General features: G+C 44.7%; 1 protein-coding gene across 2 annotated transcripts in view; it reads left to right on the forward strand.

Moving 5' to 3' along the window:
* SV2B (synaptic vesicle glycoprotein 2B) overlaps positions 1-17,504 on the forward strand; it is a 40,132-nt gene that overhangs the window by 6,479 nt on the left and 16,149 nt on the right. Inside the window, exons 2-5 of one of the 2 annotated variants that reach the window (XM_006030350.3) lie at positions 10,009-10,189; positions 11,137-11,288; positions 14,376-14,509; positions 15,144-15,233. In XM_006030350.3, coding sequence (XP_006030412.3) covers positions 10,009-10,189; positions 11,137-11,288; positions 14,376-14,509; positions 15,144-15,233 — 557 coding nt within the window. The remainder of the gene's footprint in view (positions 1-10,008; positions 10,190-11,136; positions 11,289-14,375; positions 14,510-15,143; positions 15,234-17,504) is intronic. The other variant, XM_025211968.1, reaches the window with a different exon arrangement.

Raw genomic sequence — 17,504 nt, forward strand, 5'->3', positions numbered from 1 at the left:
ATGGGCGGCGAGTGGCTGCAGTGTGGGGCGCTGGCCACGAGGTGGGGAAGGGCCACTTTCCTGCCCCCCGTACTTAGCTTTTCGCTGAGCTCCTTCCCTGCCCAGAGTCCCCCCTGCCCTTCTCCCCCCCCCCCCACTTACCTGAGTTTCCGGTGTGGTGCAGCTACATGGTCCCAGGCCAGAAGCCCTGGCTGGGGCTTCCAGCTGGGGGGCGGTGGGGCCAGGTGGGCACTGCTGTTGGGACCCTGCTGGAGGTGCCCACCAGGCTTCCCTTGGGTCCTATCACTCCTGGTTCCTGTTATTTTTTACCAGAACCAAGGGCAGATAAATATTAATTTTCTAATTTTTTTAGGGACCTGTGGGCCGGATAGAATGGCCTTGGCCTGCAGGCCATATTTTGCCCACCCCTGATCGGTGGGGCCAGGTGGGCACTGCTGTTGGGACCCTGCTGGAGGTGCCCACCAGGCTTCCCTTGGGTCCTATCACTCCTGGTTCCTGTTATTTTTTACCAGAACCAAGGGCAGATAAATATTAATTTTCTAATTTTTTTAGGGACCTGTGGGCCGGATAGAATGGCCTTGGCCTGCAGGCCATATTTTGCCCACCCCTGATGTAAAGTTATGTTGGTTTGGGGGCTTGGTATCAGACATTATTATTCCTAGAGGCAAATATTGGTGTTGCCTTTTCTTCTTCTTTCAACAAATTCTAATTACCATCTTATCAGAACTCAGTATCTTATCCAATTTATTTTTTCTGCATAAATGTCTTATACATCCAGATATGGTGCCTTTAAGACCCACCCCCAGCCATGCCTTGGGCCTAAAAGCCTAACCATGCCAGTAAATGGTTTAGGCTCTAGCAGGGTTGATTAGCACACCCTCCGAGTAGTGTTATCCCGTGGAGCCTACCAACACAGAACCAGGGCAGAACGCAGGTGCCTGGGACCGTGCTGGTACAGGTGCGACTGAGATTGCTGCATTGGTGGACACAGAAGAAAATTGATGGTGCAGATATTCATGGTTACAAGAATCCAAATCTTCTGTTTATGAATACTGCACAATATTTCCCTCGAGACATTCCTTGGAAGTGGTTCATTAGCATATTCATTGAAGGCAAACATGAGAGGGGCACAAACACAGCCAGCCTTCCCATCTATGTCAGTCAACATCTTCTTGCAGCATTTGCATCTCTTGTGCTACACAAGGGTGGGCCTGATACGTGAACGGAGGGTGGTGGTACAGGTGCACACCGGCCAGCATGTGGCACGGCTTACTAAAACTCACAGAGCCCTCCTGAATGTCAGTGCTGCTTCACCTCGGTGGAGCTTCGTGCAGGCCCCTTTCTGGGTGTTGATCGCCTCCTCATTTGTAAACAGAACGGTAATTTTATCTGACACGAACCCAAATGAACAGGTTTTCCTTTAACAGAAAAAGATTAATTTGGCTTCCTCTGTTGAAAAGTTCATTTTAGCAGAGGGGCTGGGTGTGAAGAAACCAGATGGTCCCATGAATATTATATTGATGGACAAATCCCGGTGGGGGGTACCTTGAAACAGACTCCGTGCAAACACCCACCCACTCTCTGTGCTGGTAGCACCTGTGAAATGTTCAGCGTGTGCATTCAGTGACACGTCGCAACATTTGTGGATTCATAAATTCTCCTTTGATTCGGCTGCAAAATTCCCTAGGATTACAGCCGCTATCCCTTACCGCGAGCCAGTTCAAATACGTTCCTTCCTCATTCATTACAACAGGAAAATCTTTCTTGCACTACTATAGATGGGATGATTCACTTTTAACTGAACGGGCCATTAATTGTTAGGGAGATGTTGCTGCATATCTGTTGAACAAAAGAAATGTCACCTGAACGGAAGTAGAGGGGTGTAGGAGACCTCTGATAAGAGTCTAGACTGGTTTTGAAACCCTTCCTGAAACCGTCTGTCTTGAACAAATTGGTTGACATAATAATGCTTAGCACTTACATAGCATGGCATTGTGTATGTCCTTCCTATTCATATGGGCACAGATTTGAAGGCCTGAAAGAGCCACTCCCATCATCTACTTTGATTTCCATGACATAGGTTGAAGAATTTTAACAACATTTAAAGAACTTACTTCATGTAGAAACTTTGTATATATTACCCCCCCTTTTTTTTCTTGTTTTCCAGCAGGAATAAATGCAGCGGCTTTCTATTTTGCTTGTAGCAACAGCTGCTGGCTGAGTCATTCATAACCACATCTTTTTTTTCTTTGAATTTCAGCTCTTTTTCTTTTAAAAATTATTTTTACTGTTCACACATACTTTTCTTTTCACAAACTTTTTTGTTTTGTGCTGGCGTATTTGCTCAAATGTGCCCGTTATTTTATATTATTGATGGAATGGTGTCTTCAAACAATGATTGCTCTCTAACCAGCACAGCAACAACTTCAGCTGTTATATGCGCCTGTTCACCAGCAATTTAATTTGGACTGGACACACAGGTCACACAGTAGGTCACACAATTTGGACGTTGCTTGAATGAGTATAACGGCTTGAATCAAGTTTCTGGTATGAACTCTCACGTCTCCAAGTTTGGAATGTGTTTCCCAGGAATATTCTGTAACATTTTCAAAGTACTGCTTATTGTGAGGATATTGCTGCCAGTAAATTTGTTTTCTAGAGTATTTGGTGAATATTAAAAGCAGGAGCGGCACAGGAGAATGGAATTAGCTTTGGATTTTTGTATTAGTCCTACTAAAACTTGAGTATCAACCTTTATTTCCTTCAGAGGTAATAGAATTGTTGCGGTGGGACCGTGGTCAAAATATTCCTGAAATAATCCAATGCATCCCTTGCATCTTTCAATACAGCTCAGTACCTAATTAGTATTTTTGGGTGTAGTGATATATGTACCAAGTGGTTTAGTGGTCCTCAATTTTTTGTATGCAGGACTTTGGATAACAGTCCTCTCAGACTGTCATTCCTTAGGTTCATTTATTCTATGCAGGCTAATTAATTTACATTTCTTGAGACTTCTCTTCCTTTGCCTAGTGACTTGAGCACCTCTGGTTCCTTAGGATTCTGGTTGTTTTGCTTCTCACTGGGTTTGTGTATTTGACAAAACTCGTGACCCTCTTTTCAGTGCCCAGATCCCAACCATGTAGACAGTGCTATATGGTAGCTTCCTGAAAAATGCCCCCAGAAGCAGGTGCACATTTTAGAAAAGAATAACAAATGCTGAATGAACACCATGGCAAGATGTTACTCCAGAAAACTGCTGCCTGTAAATCCTTCTTTGCTATGTAAGTACTGCACCTGGAGCCCCAAGATGACGCTTATCTACTGGAGTGGTTTATAGCAGCTGCCCAAATGGAAGTTTTATGATGCTGTCTGGAACATGCAGTCTTTGCAGGAGGAGGAGGATGCCCATCATGATAAAGCAGCCTGGTGATTTCATTTGGGCTGTGGAGTGGGTGCCTCCAGAACAGACAGCCAATGCCTCGGAAATGGATGTAGACATTATCTGATGGGAGTCACTGCTGCAATCTTTATGGCTCATCTTTCCTATTGGAAATCTGAAGGGGTTAGTTTGCACAGCATCACTGGTTTATGAAACAAAATACATAGAGAACTAATGCCATTTTGACTAGGTTGTATTTATCAACAGAAAATACTAGCTTGGGTTCACCCTGCCTAATTTCAATTCATAATAGATGCTGCCTCACAGAGAAGTAATCTTGAAGCCTACCCTGAGCTTGGGTGCCTGTGCTTGAGTTCACAATCTGCACTGTTCAGCAGTACAATATCAGCTGCACTTCTCCTACCAGGCATCTTCTGCTGCCTGTTTAATCCTTCGAATATTGCCCTTTTCCAGCAATGTTCAGCTGCGAGTCCTGCACCCTGCTGACATGGTGGAGTGCTGCGCTTGGCATCATGCGTGACATCCACTCGCTCCCTTCACACCAAGAGTGCAGCACTTGAAACGCAATCATTTAGTAGCAGAAACACTATGGCCCTGCCCCCAAAGCAGAGCTATGCATGTGGGCACTTCTATACCCTTCTCTCCTCCTAGGAGTTGAGATTCTCTCTTTGGGTAGGAGCAACTGTTTCTGCCTAAATGGTCTTCTACATATTGGACTTCAGAAGTCTGATTACACCTCTCCTACACAGTAGCCTCTTTATATACCCTTAACATTTTATCCTATAATAAAAACATCCCTGGAGACAGTAGGATGCCAATCTGGAGCGCCTGCAAGGTGCAGAAAGTGGTTTAGACTGGGAAGTTTGCACCTGCAGGATCTCTGTGGTCACTAGCTTTGGGGCTCAATGTAGCTCCAGTTCCTCTTATGCACAGACTTGTAGAGGATCAGCTCTTGGGTTGAATAAAATAAAGAAACAAATGCGTTGAGGCAAGAAATTTCTGCAGGACTATGGCCTTCCATGGTAAAGTAAAGCTTTCAAGTCCTCCAGGTCTCTTTGTTTGGCTGTAAGAGAGGACCTAGCGGAGTCAGACATGTAATAACCAAAGGCACTTGATTAATGGAGCAGTTGCTCAGTCACTCTGAGCTGGATGGCTGCAACTGAAAACAAATGTACCCAAGGGCCAGATAGCTGGCTTCCACACACCCTCAATCAGGATATTGTATAGTAATAATAATAATAATAGATCACTGGCTACAATCAAAATGGAAGGGCATCCTGGAGATTAGAAGGCAGCAGGCTCCTGCTCCTGGCCAGATATTTTTTCACTTTTAAGAAGCTTTAGATGAACAGCTGCCAACATGGATTTTCTCTGCAAAACACAATTAACTCGGCCTGATCATTCATTTTTAATCTGGATTCAAAACTGTGGGTTTAGCTTTGCTGAACGACCCTCCATCACTCTGTTGGCAGAGTTCACTATCAGTATAGAGGGCAGTGATGTGCTGGCGATGTTAGTGTATCTCAGTGGCTGGTGTAAAAGCCTTAACCATTATGGCAGTCCACAGGGAGTCTTCTTCATTATGGTTTTGGATTTTATATCTGTTTCTTTATCCAGCATGTTCTGATCAAGGTGGCAGAGGCTGGTGTCTGTAGAGAGAGAGGTTGAAAGTTCCCATGCTACGCATATGCTTTTATCTGGCTGCTCTAGTGTCCGTATATCTTTAGCTAAAGCATTATTACATAATACATACATACATAATCGTTCATTCACTGCATCATGAGTTGGCCAGGGCAGAAGAGTGGATGTTGAACCCACGACACCTGATGCTTATACTGGAAATGGCTTATTTCCCACATTTTAGTACATAAAATACTCATCTTTTTTTCCCAAAATCCAATCACTGGAAATAGGAGTGCACATTATGTGAGAAATATGGTAAGATCAGTTTCTGCTGCTTACAGACAAAAGTTAAAGTAAATCTGCCCAGATCCACAGAGAACAAAACCATGAGCAGGGTCAGCTCCCCAGCTGCTGCTACCCAGTTACTTACTACAAGAAAATATCTTTTTTTTCCTTCATTCAGCCTTTCAAAAGCAAGGCATGTATCTTATTCCAGGACATGTTGTATGCAAGATAAAATGATAATATAACACGGAATGGCACACAATATCGCCAACATATAGGCAGTTAAACTATTCATAAAGAATCTGATAACATCCTTTGCAGCAAATACCAGGCACAAACAAGCAGCTGCTTTGTGTGGATGAGATGATCCTACCTTGAGAAATCTTGCAATGTCTCTCTTTTTTTTTTTTTAAAGCATAATGTTTAACATTTCAGAGGAAAAGGCACTAACGATCCTTCATTCTGCCTATTTTCTCTCTCTTTTTGAGGACTATAAAGCCTCAACAGCCTACCCAAAATCCTTCTCCTGATGATAAAAAATATACTCATCAGATTAGGGAATACAAATAACACTTCATTACTTGGGCAACCAATCAGTGTAGGTGGACTTTTGATTGTCAGCTAGAAAAAATGCTTAGTGAATTGTCTGGGATCAATCCTAAGAATGAAAGGAAAACATTGCAAAGAGAAGTTGAGCAAATACATAAAGCAAAATTGTAATTAGCTCATGAATGGGGAAAAAGGCTAAATAATTCACTACCACTTATTTCCACAGCCTAGTTATGGAATCGAAAGCAGTGTTTTTAGAAGCCTGAACTTTTCCAGGTCTGATTAATATAAGCCAAGCAGCTTGTGAAATCCTGCAGTGGCTGTATGCTGCATAGCTTTTAATTTAGTAATGTATTTCAGAAAAAAAAAGGTGCATTCATTTACAATCTGGAAGGATATTAGTGTCGACTTCCAAATGCCCCTCTGCATCATTCCTTAGCTGGCTTTGCACCATGGTGCAAAGCACACCAGAGCAACTGGAGTGGCCATCTTGTGCAGTCGCTAATGCAATGATGAATTATTGCAACTGTGTTCTTTGCATCTTCAGCAGCTTTTGTCTTCAGTGGGAGCAGGGGCAACTGGGTACCTACCTGAGCTTGGACCCTCGGTTCTAGGGAGCTGAGGGGACTCCTCTTGTGAAGCTTCATCAGGGACAGTGTTCCCACACTCCACATTCACAACACTTCTTTTCTTGTGAGCGGCTTAGTCCCGGTCAGAGCTATTGGCTGGAATCCATCTCTCCCCTTTCCTTGACCATAACCACCAGGCTACCGAGTCATGCTCTCTCCCTGGCTCTGTGACTCCCCAGAAGTCTGTTCTGCCCAGTTGGACAGATTCCTCAGGAGGAAACAAGAGTGCTCTAGGCTTGTGATATGGGCATGTCTCTCAGGTAGAGGGGGAGAGAACCTGGATCTCCCATAGCCTAGGTGAGTGCTCTAACCCTTGTAATATTATGCAAAAGAGTGTGGCCACAAGCAACCCCACCTCCTCTGTGTTTTAGAAGGAAAGAGTATCCTTGCTCCATTTTTGAAAGCAAAGATACAGGCACCCGTTTCCAAGGGGAGGGCTCCAGACCATTCATCCCAAGAGGAAGGAGGTGGTCTATAGGGATGAGTATGCTGAGCTCTGAGTAGCATAACATGCTGGCTATCTCTAGGCAGCTCCCAACTCACTTTGCTTATCTCATCTGAGTCTGTTAACTCTCTCCATTCAACATACCAGGAGTTTCAATTCCTAACACAAGGTTTGGCTTCTACTATGAGGTTCTGGCACCTACAAGATGGGGCTTACAGCCCTTAACTGTACTGCACCCAAGTCTTTTTTTTTGCATGTGAGCCTTCCTGGAGGGTGTAATTTGGACAGTTCTCATGAGCTAAAAAGAGAATACGAATTGCAAAATCAAGGTCATGTCAAGGTTTTATGCCTTTTATTACAGTAGTACTGAAGCGACCATGGAGGAGAAGTCAGTGTTGAATTAGGGTTCCCCCTAAACTATTGTGTGATCCTTCAGCTTGAAGATGGTGAAACAGTTCTGCATCTCATTCCCAATATATTAGCTCTGGCATTGCTGATGCTGTGATATTTCCTTTAAAGTGGTGTTGTTTGGACCTCACAGTCTAACTGGGCTTTCAGGAATCAGAGCATCTCATGAATAACCACTTGGCCACCAGACAGTTCAGTCCTGGGCTTTTGGGGTAGTAACTGCAGAGTCATACAGCAACAAGGGCACTGAACTTGAAGAGACATATCCTTGAACTGGGGTAAATCAGTTATGCCAGCTTCAATGGAGTGAAACCGGATAATGATGTTCCTGCCTCATCTGGGCTAATTCAAAGGGTCAGCTAGGTAACTCTCCCTGAATGACTATTTCCTTTATTGCATTTTCCCTTTCTTAAGGGAATTTGCTAATAGAAACAGCTTAAAAAAAGAACTGAAAGCTGGAGATCAAACCAAGCCACAATGTGTTGTTTTCACAGGCTCACGCCATATGCCGGCAGTAGCTGGATTGATTGATCCCTAGGGGTTTTTTCCTTACAGCAATGCAAATCAAATCATCTCACTCTGCCTGATCAATTTTTTTCCAGCCCTGCTAGCACCTACACACACTGCATGTTACCCGGATTTTAATGCTCAGCATCTGATCCAACTGCCCTTACACGGGTAAAACTCTTGCGGGCCTGTGTAGAAGAGCAGCGTGAGGCTCTGAATGCAATTATTCATGCATCTTTACATGAATCCCTGGATCTTTAGGGAGGCAGGGATGTGAATTGAATGAGCTGGTCCAACTCGGACCAGCGTCCACCCCTACTAATGGCTCTTCTATTGGCCGTTTCAGCAGGGTGGTCAAGAGCTGAATGGGTGAGAAAAGCTGAATTGCCTTCCTTCCAAGGGTATGGTAGAGAGGTGCATGCCATGTGAGGGGCTTGCCTGTTCCTGTCTGTGGCTAAGCCAATTCTTTTCAGTTTCAATATAGCATTAAAATAGTGACTAAAACCATCTTTTAAAGAATCGGTTGCTATAGGGTAAAACCAGACAAATATATATTTTTTTAAATGTTTAGTCAAATAAACAATAAGAAACAGCTTTGTACACAAGGAGGATGACTACTTATGGGAATATGGTACCAAGGGAAGTGATGGATGCTCCATGTCTTGAAGTCTTTGAATCAAGGCTGGATGCCTTTCTGGAAAAGGCTTCAACCATGTGATTGCCTCAGTACAGAAGTAAATAGATGAAATCCTATTGCTTGTGTTAAACAGAAGGTCAGACTAGATGGGATGGCCCTTCCTGGGGAATCAGTGAAAGCCAGAGCGTGTCATAGATGGCATAATTAAAGGGCAACTTGGGTGTAACCAGCAAAGAGTTTCTTCCTATCTTTAACCATCTCTCTGCTCTGTCAATGTTTCATGAAAAATAGGCAGGAGCTCAGGATGCTTCTCCCGCCATACCCTTGGGTTAGTGGAGCTAAGACAGACTCCTGTTTGATAGTTAGTGGCACGTACTGGGGACACGTGCGTTATAAGCTGCTTAGGCCAGGCTGTTGTTGACATGCTGGGGGATGAGTGACCGGTGAGGTAGGGAAGAGAAGTCCGTGTCTGCTCAAATGAGGGTATGTCTTTACTGCACACTGTAGCACAGTGTATCGATAGCTGAACTAACTAGCTTTGGCAAGGTAAATTAGCCTGGGTGCAGCTCAGCAAGACTGCAGCAAAACTGCTTCCACATTGGTTTAGAGTTTGGTTATCTCTGCCAGCAACACAGTATGTAGTGCAGACACTTGGACAATGCCAAAGATCTCATTTTCTTGTGCTGGAAAACAGACGTCCCCTGAAGCTGAGTGAGTCGGGTGTTTTTTGTTACCTGGAACCATGTCAGACTAGAGGGTAAAAAACACCCAACCAACTTAAGCACTTGACCTTACATTTTCAGCTCTTACAACAGCCCTGGAGAGCCAATGTCATTATCCCCATTGTACATATGGAGAAACAGAGGCAAAGAGATGCAGGGTCCCACAGTGAATCACTGGCACAGTCAGGAATACAGTTCAGCCGGTCTTGGCTTCAGGAGCCAGTCTGACTTGTTAATATGCAGATCCTAGAAGTAATAGACTGTTAATTACCTGGGACCTTTGGGTTTTAGAACTGGATGTATCCCATTTGTTAAATATGACTTATTCTTAGCTTTATTTATACTGATCATTGCTGGCAGCTGTGAAGTGCCAGGGGCTTTCCAAACATATGTCAACATTGTTTTCTCCAAACTCATGGGTATTTGAATATTCACATGTCATAATTTGACTCCCTCGAACATGGCGGTGACTCTGTTGATTCCCGTAAACTCTTCTCTCATAAGAGGACATATAAGCAAATACCTGGTACTCAGAGAAGAAGCATTATCCACACTGGTACCTGCCAAACAATACTGTTTCTCTCAAGAGGCAGTGTATTTTAGGCACTTGCAGGCATTTAGGCTGGTTGGGTGTTTCAATAACCATCCTCCTCTCATCAGAGCCCATGGCTGGTAGTTGGTTAAGATTTTGTGGAAAACACTTTGAATGTGAAGACACATGTGAGATGTCAAATTCTACTGCACCAAACACCTGAGAGGATGTTGCTAATTGCCTTGTCTCCCTGTCTCTCTCTTTTCACTAGGCCTGATAGTCTACCTGGGCATGATGGTGGGGGCTGTCATGTGGGGTGGCCTGGCAGACAAACTGGGAAGAAGGAAATGCCTCATCATATCACTTGCGATCAACGCTGCCTTTGTTTTTCTCTCCTCCTTCACCCAAGGATATGGATTCTTCCTTTTCTGCCGCCTTATCTCTGGCTTCGGGTGGGTACCTCTCTCTTTAGCCCATCAGCTAATTGTTCTGATGGAGGGACTTGTAGCCGTTCACACAGAGGCCGAGGCAATGGACGGACTAACTGCTGGTTCTACACGGACAGGCAGAAGCTGCCAGATACATTTTCTTGTTTTGTGCTGCATAAAACAAATTTAGTGCTTGGAGTATTGATAGCCCTGAAGGCAGAGATCTTAGCCACTGCACAAAACAGCATGGGGGGTGATAGCATTTACTCAGCATGTCAGGCCCAGGTACCTGTTGGAAAGACTCAGAAGTCTCAGTCTTCATGCTGATATTGTGAATAAGGGCAGTGACGGATGTCACTCGCAATGTAGACGGTTGTCTACTGGGACCTGAGCTCTCCCTGTTGTTCCAGAGAGGTGCAGGACACCAATAACATAGCAGCCGCTATGGCTCCATAAACATTTTCCCTCGGACTAAGTGCAGAGGGTGGATAAGGGGAATTACAGAACTGGTCCTTGCTAGAGATGAGCAGACCGGATCTGCTGAAGCCAATAGCCACTGTAAGCTTTTTCTACTGGCTGGCTCTTGGTTGCCACTGTAAAACGAGGTCGTGCTCTTATGCTCAGTTCTGCAGTTTCAGACAGGACAAGTGGCTACAGCCCAAAGGCTCAGCAGGTCCTCTCTGGATAAAGCAGCACAGCATTACATTCACAATGTACATTAAAACCCATTTTCTGCTCATAACAAGCTTCATGTCCCTCCTTGATATCCAAGAACAGGATGACAGAGGAAGCTAGCTAGCATCATAGTCTTGCCAATGATTCTCCATGCAGGAGAATGACCGTGGGTTCTGCTGAGTTGCCGAAGGAAAAAAGTAGGGTCCTCCTTTACCCTAAGACACTTTGGCTGGTGAGAGATCTTGTTTCCTGAAGACCTGTATTCTTCCTGTGTGATATTTTTTTCTTCTTCCCAGTATTGGGGGATCCCTCCCTATTGTGTTTGCCTATTTCTCTGAATTCCTTTCTCGCGAGAAGAGGGGAGAACACCTGAGCTGGCTCTGCATGTTCTGGATGGTTGGTGGCATTTATGCCTCAGCAATGGCTTGGAGCATCATTCCACACTACGGTAAATGCTTTGAGGTTTCTATTCTGGAGAACACCATATCAATACCCCTAGGCCTGCATGCACAGAATATGTTCGTACTCACCCAGCTACATGTTAGCAACACAGAAAATAGAGAAGTGTTATATCTGATGAAGTGTCCATCCTAAACACATCGGTCATGTCTACATGTGTGCATTTACTGCACAGTAACTGAAATTGCTTCACGGTACAGGTGCACGTCTACATGTGCACACCCATACTGCACAGTAAATATGGTGAGTTATGTTGACTTGAGCATAAATTTGATACCTACACCATGCACCTGCACCATCCAGGTATCAAATTTATGCCCAATTAGTTACTGCAGTAGTAACTGCATTACACCCAATTAGTTACTGCACAGTAATACACATGTAGACACCCAGGAAGTGGGAAAGGCTCTGTTGGAGCAAAGACAACAAGTATATCACACTTCTAGTACTGCAGATTGCAGCTACTGTCCTCTCTTCATGAATTGCCAAGCACCAGATCCAAATCTGTATACCTCCAAACTTGGGGAGGGTTTGACTGAAACTCCATGACTTCTGTTCATGCTCAGCCAAACAACTGCCAATAAGTAGCAACTCTTACATATCCCAATAGGAATAGCATATCCTATATTTGATACAGGGGTGTAAGGTAGGCAGAGCCCACACTGCTCTTCCCCAACTTTCTCTCAACTTGCCTATGCTTCTGTTACTTTCCTGCCACGACTTTGATGTTGCTGTATGTTGGGAAGTGGAAGGAAGCTGTAGGACTGGCAGCAGCTTCACAGACTGCCTGGCTGGCTCTACCAGACCCATCACCGTACTTGGGTCCTTTTGCCCCTGCACACCCACACAGTGCACTCCCTTTCCTGGGATTGTCCCTGTGGGTTTCTGAGAGCTTGTCAGGGCTCCAGTTGTTAAAGCCTAGGTTCCTTTTTTCTCTATATCTATGCCCACTTTATGAAGACCTTAGCTTCCAGACTTTAGGCCTGGCCTCAGTGGTCATCTCTCAACATTTTAGGATTCCATCTCCATGTGCTAGGGTTCCCCATGTGGCTTGGGGTTGTATTTTAGCCCCTATGAAAAAACAAAAGGGGGGGGGTAGGGTCCGGTGGGGTCCCACCCAAACCCCCTATCCCCAGCTTTCTCCGCCCCTTGTAGGACCAACCAGTTCTCCAGTTCACAAGTCCAAATCAAATCAAAGCAATAAGCCAAATGGTACAAGCTATTCCACAAAAGAAATAAGAAGTCTCTCTGCTTCATCAAAGCAGCCCACAGGCCCTACTTCCCTAAGAAGCTTCCTCTCCCAAATCTTGATCCTACTTCTGTTCCCCTGGCCAGGCCTGCTGCACCATGCAGTCAGGTGTGGCCATTTCCTCATTAATCCACGGCCTTTATCAGTGACAGGCTCAGCCCATCTGCACTTCTGCTTTTAATTGCTAGTAACAGGGGCAGGGGGTGGGTTAGGTGGCCATGGAAGTCTCTTCCAATCCTATGATTTTAATACAGGGCTAAATGAGCAAAGCTATCATATTCCCACTTTTCTTAGCCAGATTCCAGGTGGGATTTTTTTGTGATTGTCTCTCTAGAACATAAATGTGCTGGGATCCTGGCTGAGAGAAGAGATGTGAGGTCTCTGAAATGTAGTGTTGTTAGGAAGGAAAAGCTTCATGTCATATGATTCTCCTGGTAACTCATTACACATAATGTAGGAACACATCAGCCCATGAATATCTAATCAAAAAGATTAATGCCCTATCTAGGATCCAGTAATACCAACTGCTTGCAAAATCCTGTCGGAGAAAAGTAGGACAGGGCAAAGAGACTGTGAAGGAAGACTAAAATATCTATCCATCTGTGGTGTCTAGTATTTAAAAATTATCACAGTTTTGGCCAGTAATAGTACATTCAGACTCTTGGAACAGACACGTCAACTACAGTGCAATGGGGTTGGGCTGAAACCCATTCATTATTTGCAAATGTGTTTTAAAGAAACCAAACAAGCCCTTAAAAGGTAATACTTGAATCTTGCAATTGGTGTCTCCGCACTGTGTCTGTCTGTTGTTAGTACATCTGGTTCCTGCGCTGTACAGTTGTCCTTTCTGCTATCCCCTTGTTCCATCCTGTTTGGGACTTGATTGACTGAGGATAGCGCTGTGGCCGATGGAGTTCTGATTGCTAAAAAGCCCGCAACTTGTTTAGTTCAGTATTGTGAGAAAGAAAGAGAGTGGAAAAAGCAATGTTTGAAATGCACATTTCTCCCCCTATGAGTTTTGTCTGGGAAGGCAAACTGAGAAAAGAGAGTTTTGATCAAAGATCTATTTTAGTTGGGTCTTTGATTCATGCTGGCTTGTGGGGAAAAAAAAAAGAAACATCTGCTTTGGTGCAGCTGCCATTTGAATCTTTAAAGTTGAACTCTCAGCCCCTTATTTGGCCTTACTCTCTGGCCCTGTCAGAGACCAAGGGAGATCCCAGAGCAACGTGTAACCTAAATATAAGACTAAAGCCCAGAGCTTTGGAGTTTCAATTCCAACTCCTGATTGTGTGTTTCTGGAAATCATCCATCATCCCATCCTCATCTTTAAAATGGGGACGACTGTTTTCCTCCTCAATATGTTATGTATTTTGTTCTCTCCAAGGTGCCTTGAAGTACAGAGAAGGGCTAAGTATGTGAAATTATTTGTAAGGGGCAAAGAGGCAGTAGAAGTGTTATAAACAGCACTACTGGACCCTCTGTTCCCTTTGTAGGCACCTTCGTGGTAGCTGTAGCCTCATTTCCAGCGTGCTTTCTGAACTGAAAGTTAAAGAAAGTCTTTAAAAAGACAGGAACGTGGTGATAATCCATTCCGTTGTCTGTAATGAATATGAACTCATAGGCTGTTATCTATTGAACCATTTGATGGAGGCCACAAGGGGAATCCATTACTAGGAGTAGTTCATCTTTCATCAGATGAGAAACTGTCAGCCTATCATCATCATTTGCAGACCTGTAGGGTCTGGTTTGTAGCTATGAGGAAGAGAGAGAGAGATCGATCTATATTAATGGTCAGAATTTTGACTCTTTTCCTTTTGTTGTTTACAGGTTGGGGTTTCGGTATGGGGACCAAGTACCAGTTCCACAGCTGGAGGGTTTTTGTACTGGTCTGTGTTCTGCCCTGTATCTCTTCACTGATAGCATTAAAATTCATGCCCGAAAGCCCACGTTTTTTGCTGGAGGTAAGATGACTCAACCTGCAATCGGATTTTGAACAGAGGGCACCTGGTCCCTCCTGACACATGAGGGGCCACTGTGAGTAATGTGTTCTGCTCATGTACCCACCCCACACACTCACATAAATGCACACAGACTCAGAGACAGAGACATACTTGGCTTCGCAGTCTCATTTCTGGCCCGCTGTACCATGTTGCTACTCACATTCTTCTAGCATATCACACTTGAATGCTAACATCCACAGTGAACAATAAGAAGAATGAACAGACACGGGGTTTTTAAATCCGTCAAAGGCTTTGTGGATAAGATCCAAACATAACATGCATTTTGGGAATGTAAACAGTGGATCTGGTTGGAAGAGTGAAAGGCAAGAAACATGATTAGGAGAAAAGACATGGGGACTGGATTTCAGTGCATACAGACAAGGGTACAGCAAGTAGTTGGTTTAGTGCACGTGGTGGTATCTTGCATCTCAAGCTCTCAAAGAAGTTTACATACACAGATTAAGTCTTAGAACCCCAGCAAGGCAAGAATAATTTAGCCCTATTTTATAGGTGGAGCAACTGAGGCACACCACTTTACCCCAGGGTATATGGAGACAGGGCTAACTGGGCATATTTCTTCCTTTCATGTTCCCAGACAGGTAAACATGATGAAGCCTGGATGATTCTCAAGCAAGTTCATGACACCAACATGCGAGCCAAGGGGGAGCCGGAGAGAGTGTTCACAGTGAGTGTGGTTTCCCCGGGGAAGGGGATGATTTATACTCCTTGTTAGTGGGGACATTGACATATGGAGCGTCTTATACTCCGAGCTGGTTTGTTATTTGCCTTCAGGGATGATGGCCCCTTAATTAATTCTACCCAGTGGGATCTCCAGTGTCCCATTTATTATTTGACCTGCAGGGTGTCAGACGGGAGAAGGTGAGAACATGATAGTGGCACTTACTAAGTCACACGCCAACCTCTTTCTGCAGCAGCTGATCAGCCCCAAGAGCTGTTAGTGAGAGCTGTACATTCATAGGGACAAAACACAGCGTAGACCCCACTGGTTTTCCGGTTGCACTCACATGCCTAATTGTTCTGCCCTCAGAAAAAATTAACAGGAGAGACATTAGCTGTGGGAAATGCCGATGACTCCTTTCCCTATTCCGGCTTCTAATCAAACTGTGATTAAACTCCGTGTACTTCCTAATGAGCTTCCAAAACTCCATCTGCTTCATATCCAGCTTTTAATCTCTCTGAGGGAAAGTAAGGTGAATGGTTATTATGCACTGGACCAATGCTCTGTGTGAAAAAGGTCGAAACATGGACACAGTCTAATTTAGCAAGCAGACAGACGGTGTGTGGTGGGGTTAATTGTACATTACAGTAATTTGGTTGTAAGTGGTCAGTGAAGTAGCCAGGAAACAGTCTGTGATTTCAGGTGCTATGTATGAGAAGGCACATACGTTTCACGGGAGGATGGCGAGAAGAAAAGGAGGCACGTCTGGATGCAAAGCTCAGCTTATCAGTGCAAACAAGGCAGGCCTCACCGCTTGGACAAGTCACTGAGAAAGGGTGTCTGTAACTAATGAGCCCCTCAGAAATTAATTCACTGCACCTTCAAATGTGTTCAGGCTCCAGGTTCAGACAAGAGGCTTAATGACCCTGTGCTATTTCCTGGGCACAGGCTATTTGATGGATGAAAACCCTCCGGAAAAAGAAAGAAAATAAAGCAACCTGCTCTAAAATCATTAACTCGCTTTCCTGGAGCACTGGAATGGCCTGATGAGTTATCTGCAGGGGTGCAGCTGGGCATGAGCCAGATATCACATGCCTCACATGCAGGACTGCTTTCTCCTCTGCTGCATGCCAGCCCCACCTGTCCACTTTATCATATGTAGTTAGCTATGATGCACCAGGGGGGTTCATATTAGGATGCGAGACAGTCCTGCAGGGTTTATGGCACTTTAGGGACCCCTTGATAAATGTGTATTGTCTATGCCTATCTGACACCACTCCTATGTTGGGGCACTGTGTGCTCATCTCATCCAGCATCTGATGATCTGAAGTCTTCTGTTCCTAGGCTTCTAATGAGCAGTTGATTGCTACGGCACTGATCAGTGCCCATCGTTCCAACTAGCGATGTTAGATTGGCTGTATCTTGAAATGATCAGACACACCAGACTTCAAGTCTGGAGTTTGGCTAGTGAATCAAGACTGACTGATATTTACTGGCGCAGGCAGGCAGACAGGCTCTGGGAATGCGGTGCAATATGTTGCAGGGGTGTAGGTTGTAGCCGTGTTGGTCTAAGGACACAGGCAGACAAGGTTCCTTGGGTGAATCTGATATCTTTTATTAGACCAACCCAAATAGTTGGAGAATAGTCATTAAGCAAGCTTTCGGGTTCAAAAACTCTTCGTCAGGCTAAGGAAGTTTCAGCAGTTGGTGTGTGCTCTTCCTGGATGGAATGAAAAGTAAAGAAGCCAGAGACTGGGCTGGTATGCATACAAGACAGGCAGTCAGTGAAAATGTAGATTGAGGAGTCAATGGGTGAGAGACAGGCTGGGGCGGGGGAAGAGAGAGAGAGAAGGGGGATGAAAGTGGAGAGATACCTGGGGAGTCAGATGTCAGGCAGGTTATAATGTGTCATAAATCCAATGTCTATGTTTAGTCCCTGATCTCTAGTATCCAGCAGGTTGATGAAATGGAGCTCATAGGCTCGTCTCTGGGATGTGTTGTGTAAGTTTCCCTTGAGGATCAGGACTGAGAGATTGGAGAGAGAGTGGCCCTCCTGTGAGAAATGTGCCCCCAGCAGTAATTGGGTATTTTTGTCTTTGATAGATTTCCGGTGTGCGTTCATTCTGGTGCGCAGTTGTTGTCTGGTCTCTCCTACATATCTTCCATCAGGGCATTTGGTGCATTGGATGAGGTATACTACATTCCTGGAGGTGCAGCTGTAAGATCCTAGGATGCTGATGGCTCTGTTGTGGGGTGTAGTAATAGTGGAGGTGGTGG

Source organism: Alligator sinensis, unplaced genomic scaffold, assembly GCF_000455745.1.
Source record: "Alligator sinensis unplaced genomic scaffold, ASM45574v1 scaffold857_1, whole genome shotgun sequence".
NCBI lineage: Eukaryota > Metazoa > Chordata > Crocodylia > Alligatoridae > Alligator > Alligator sinensis.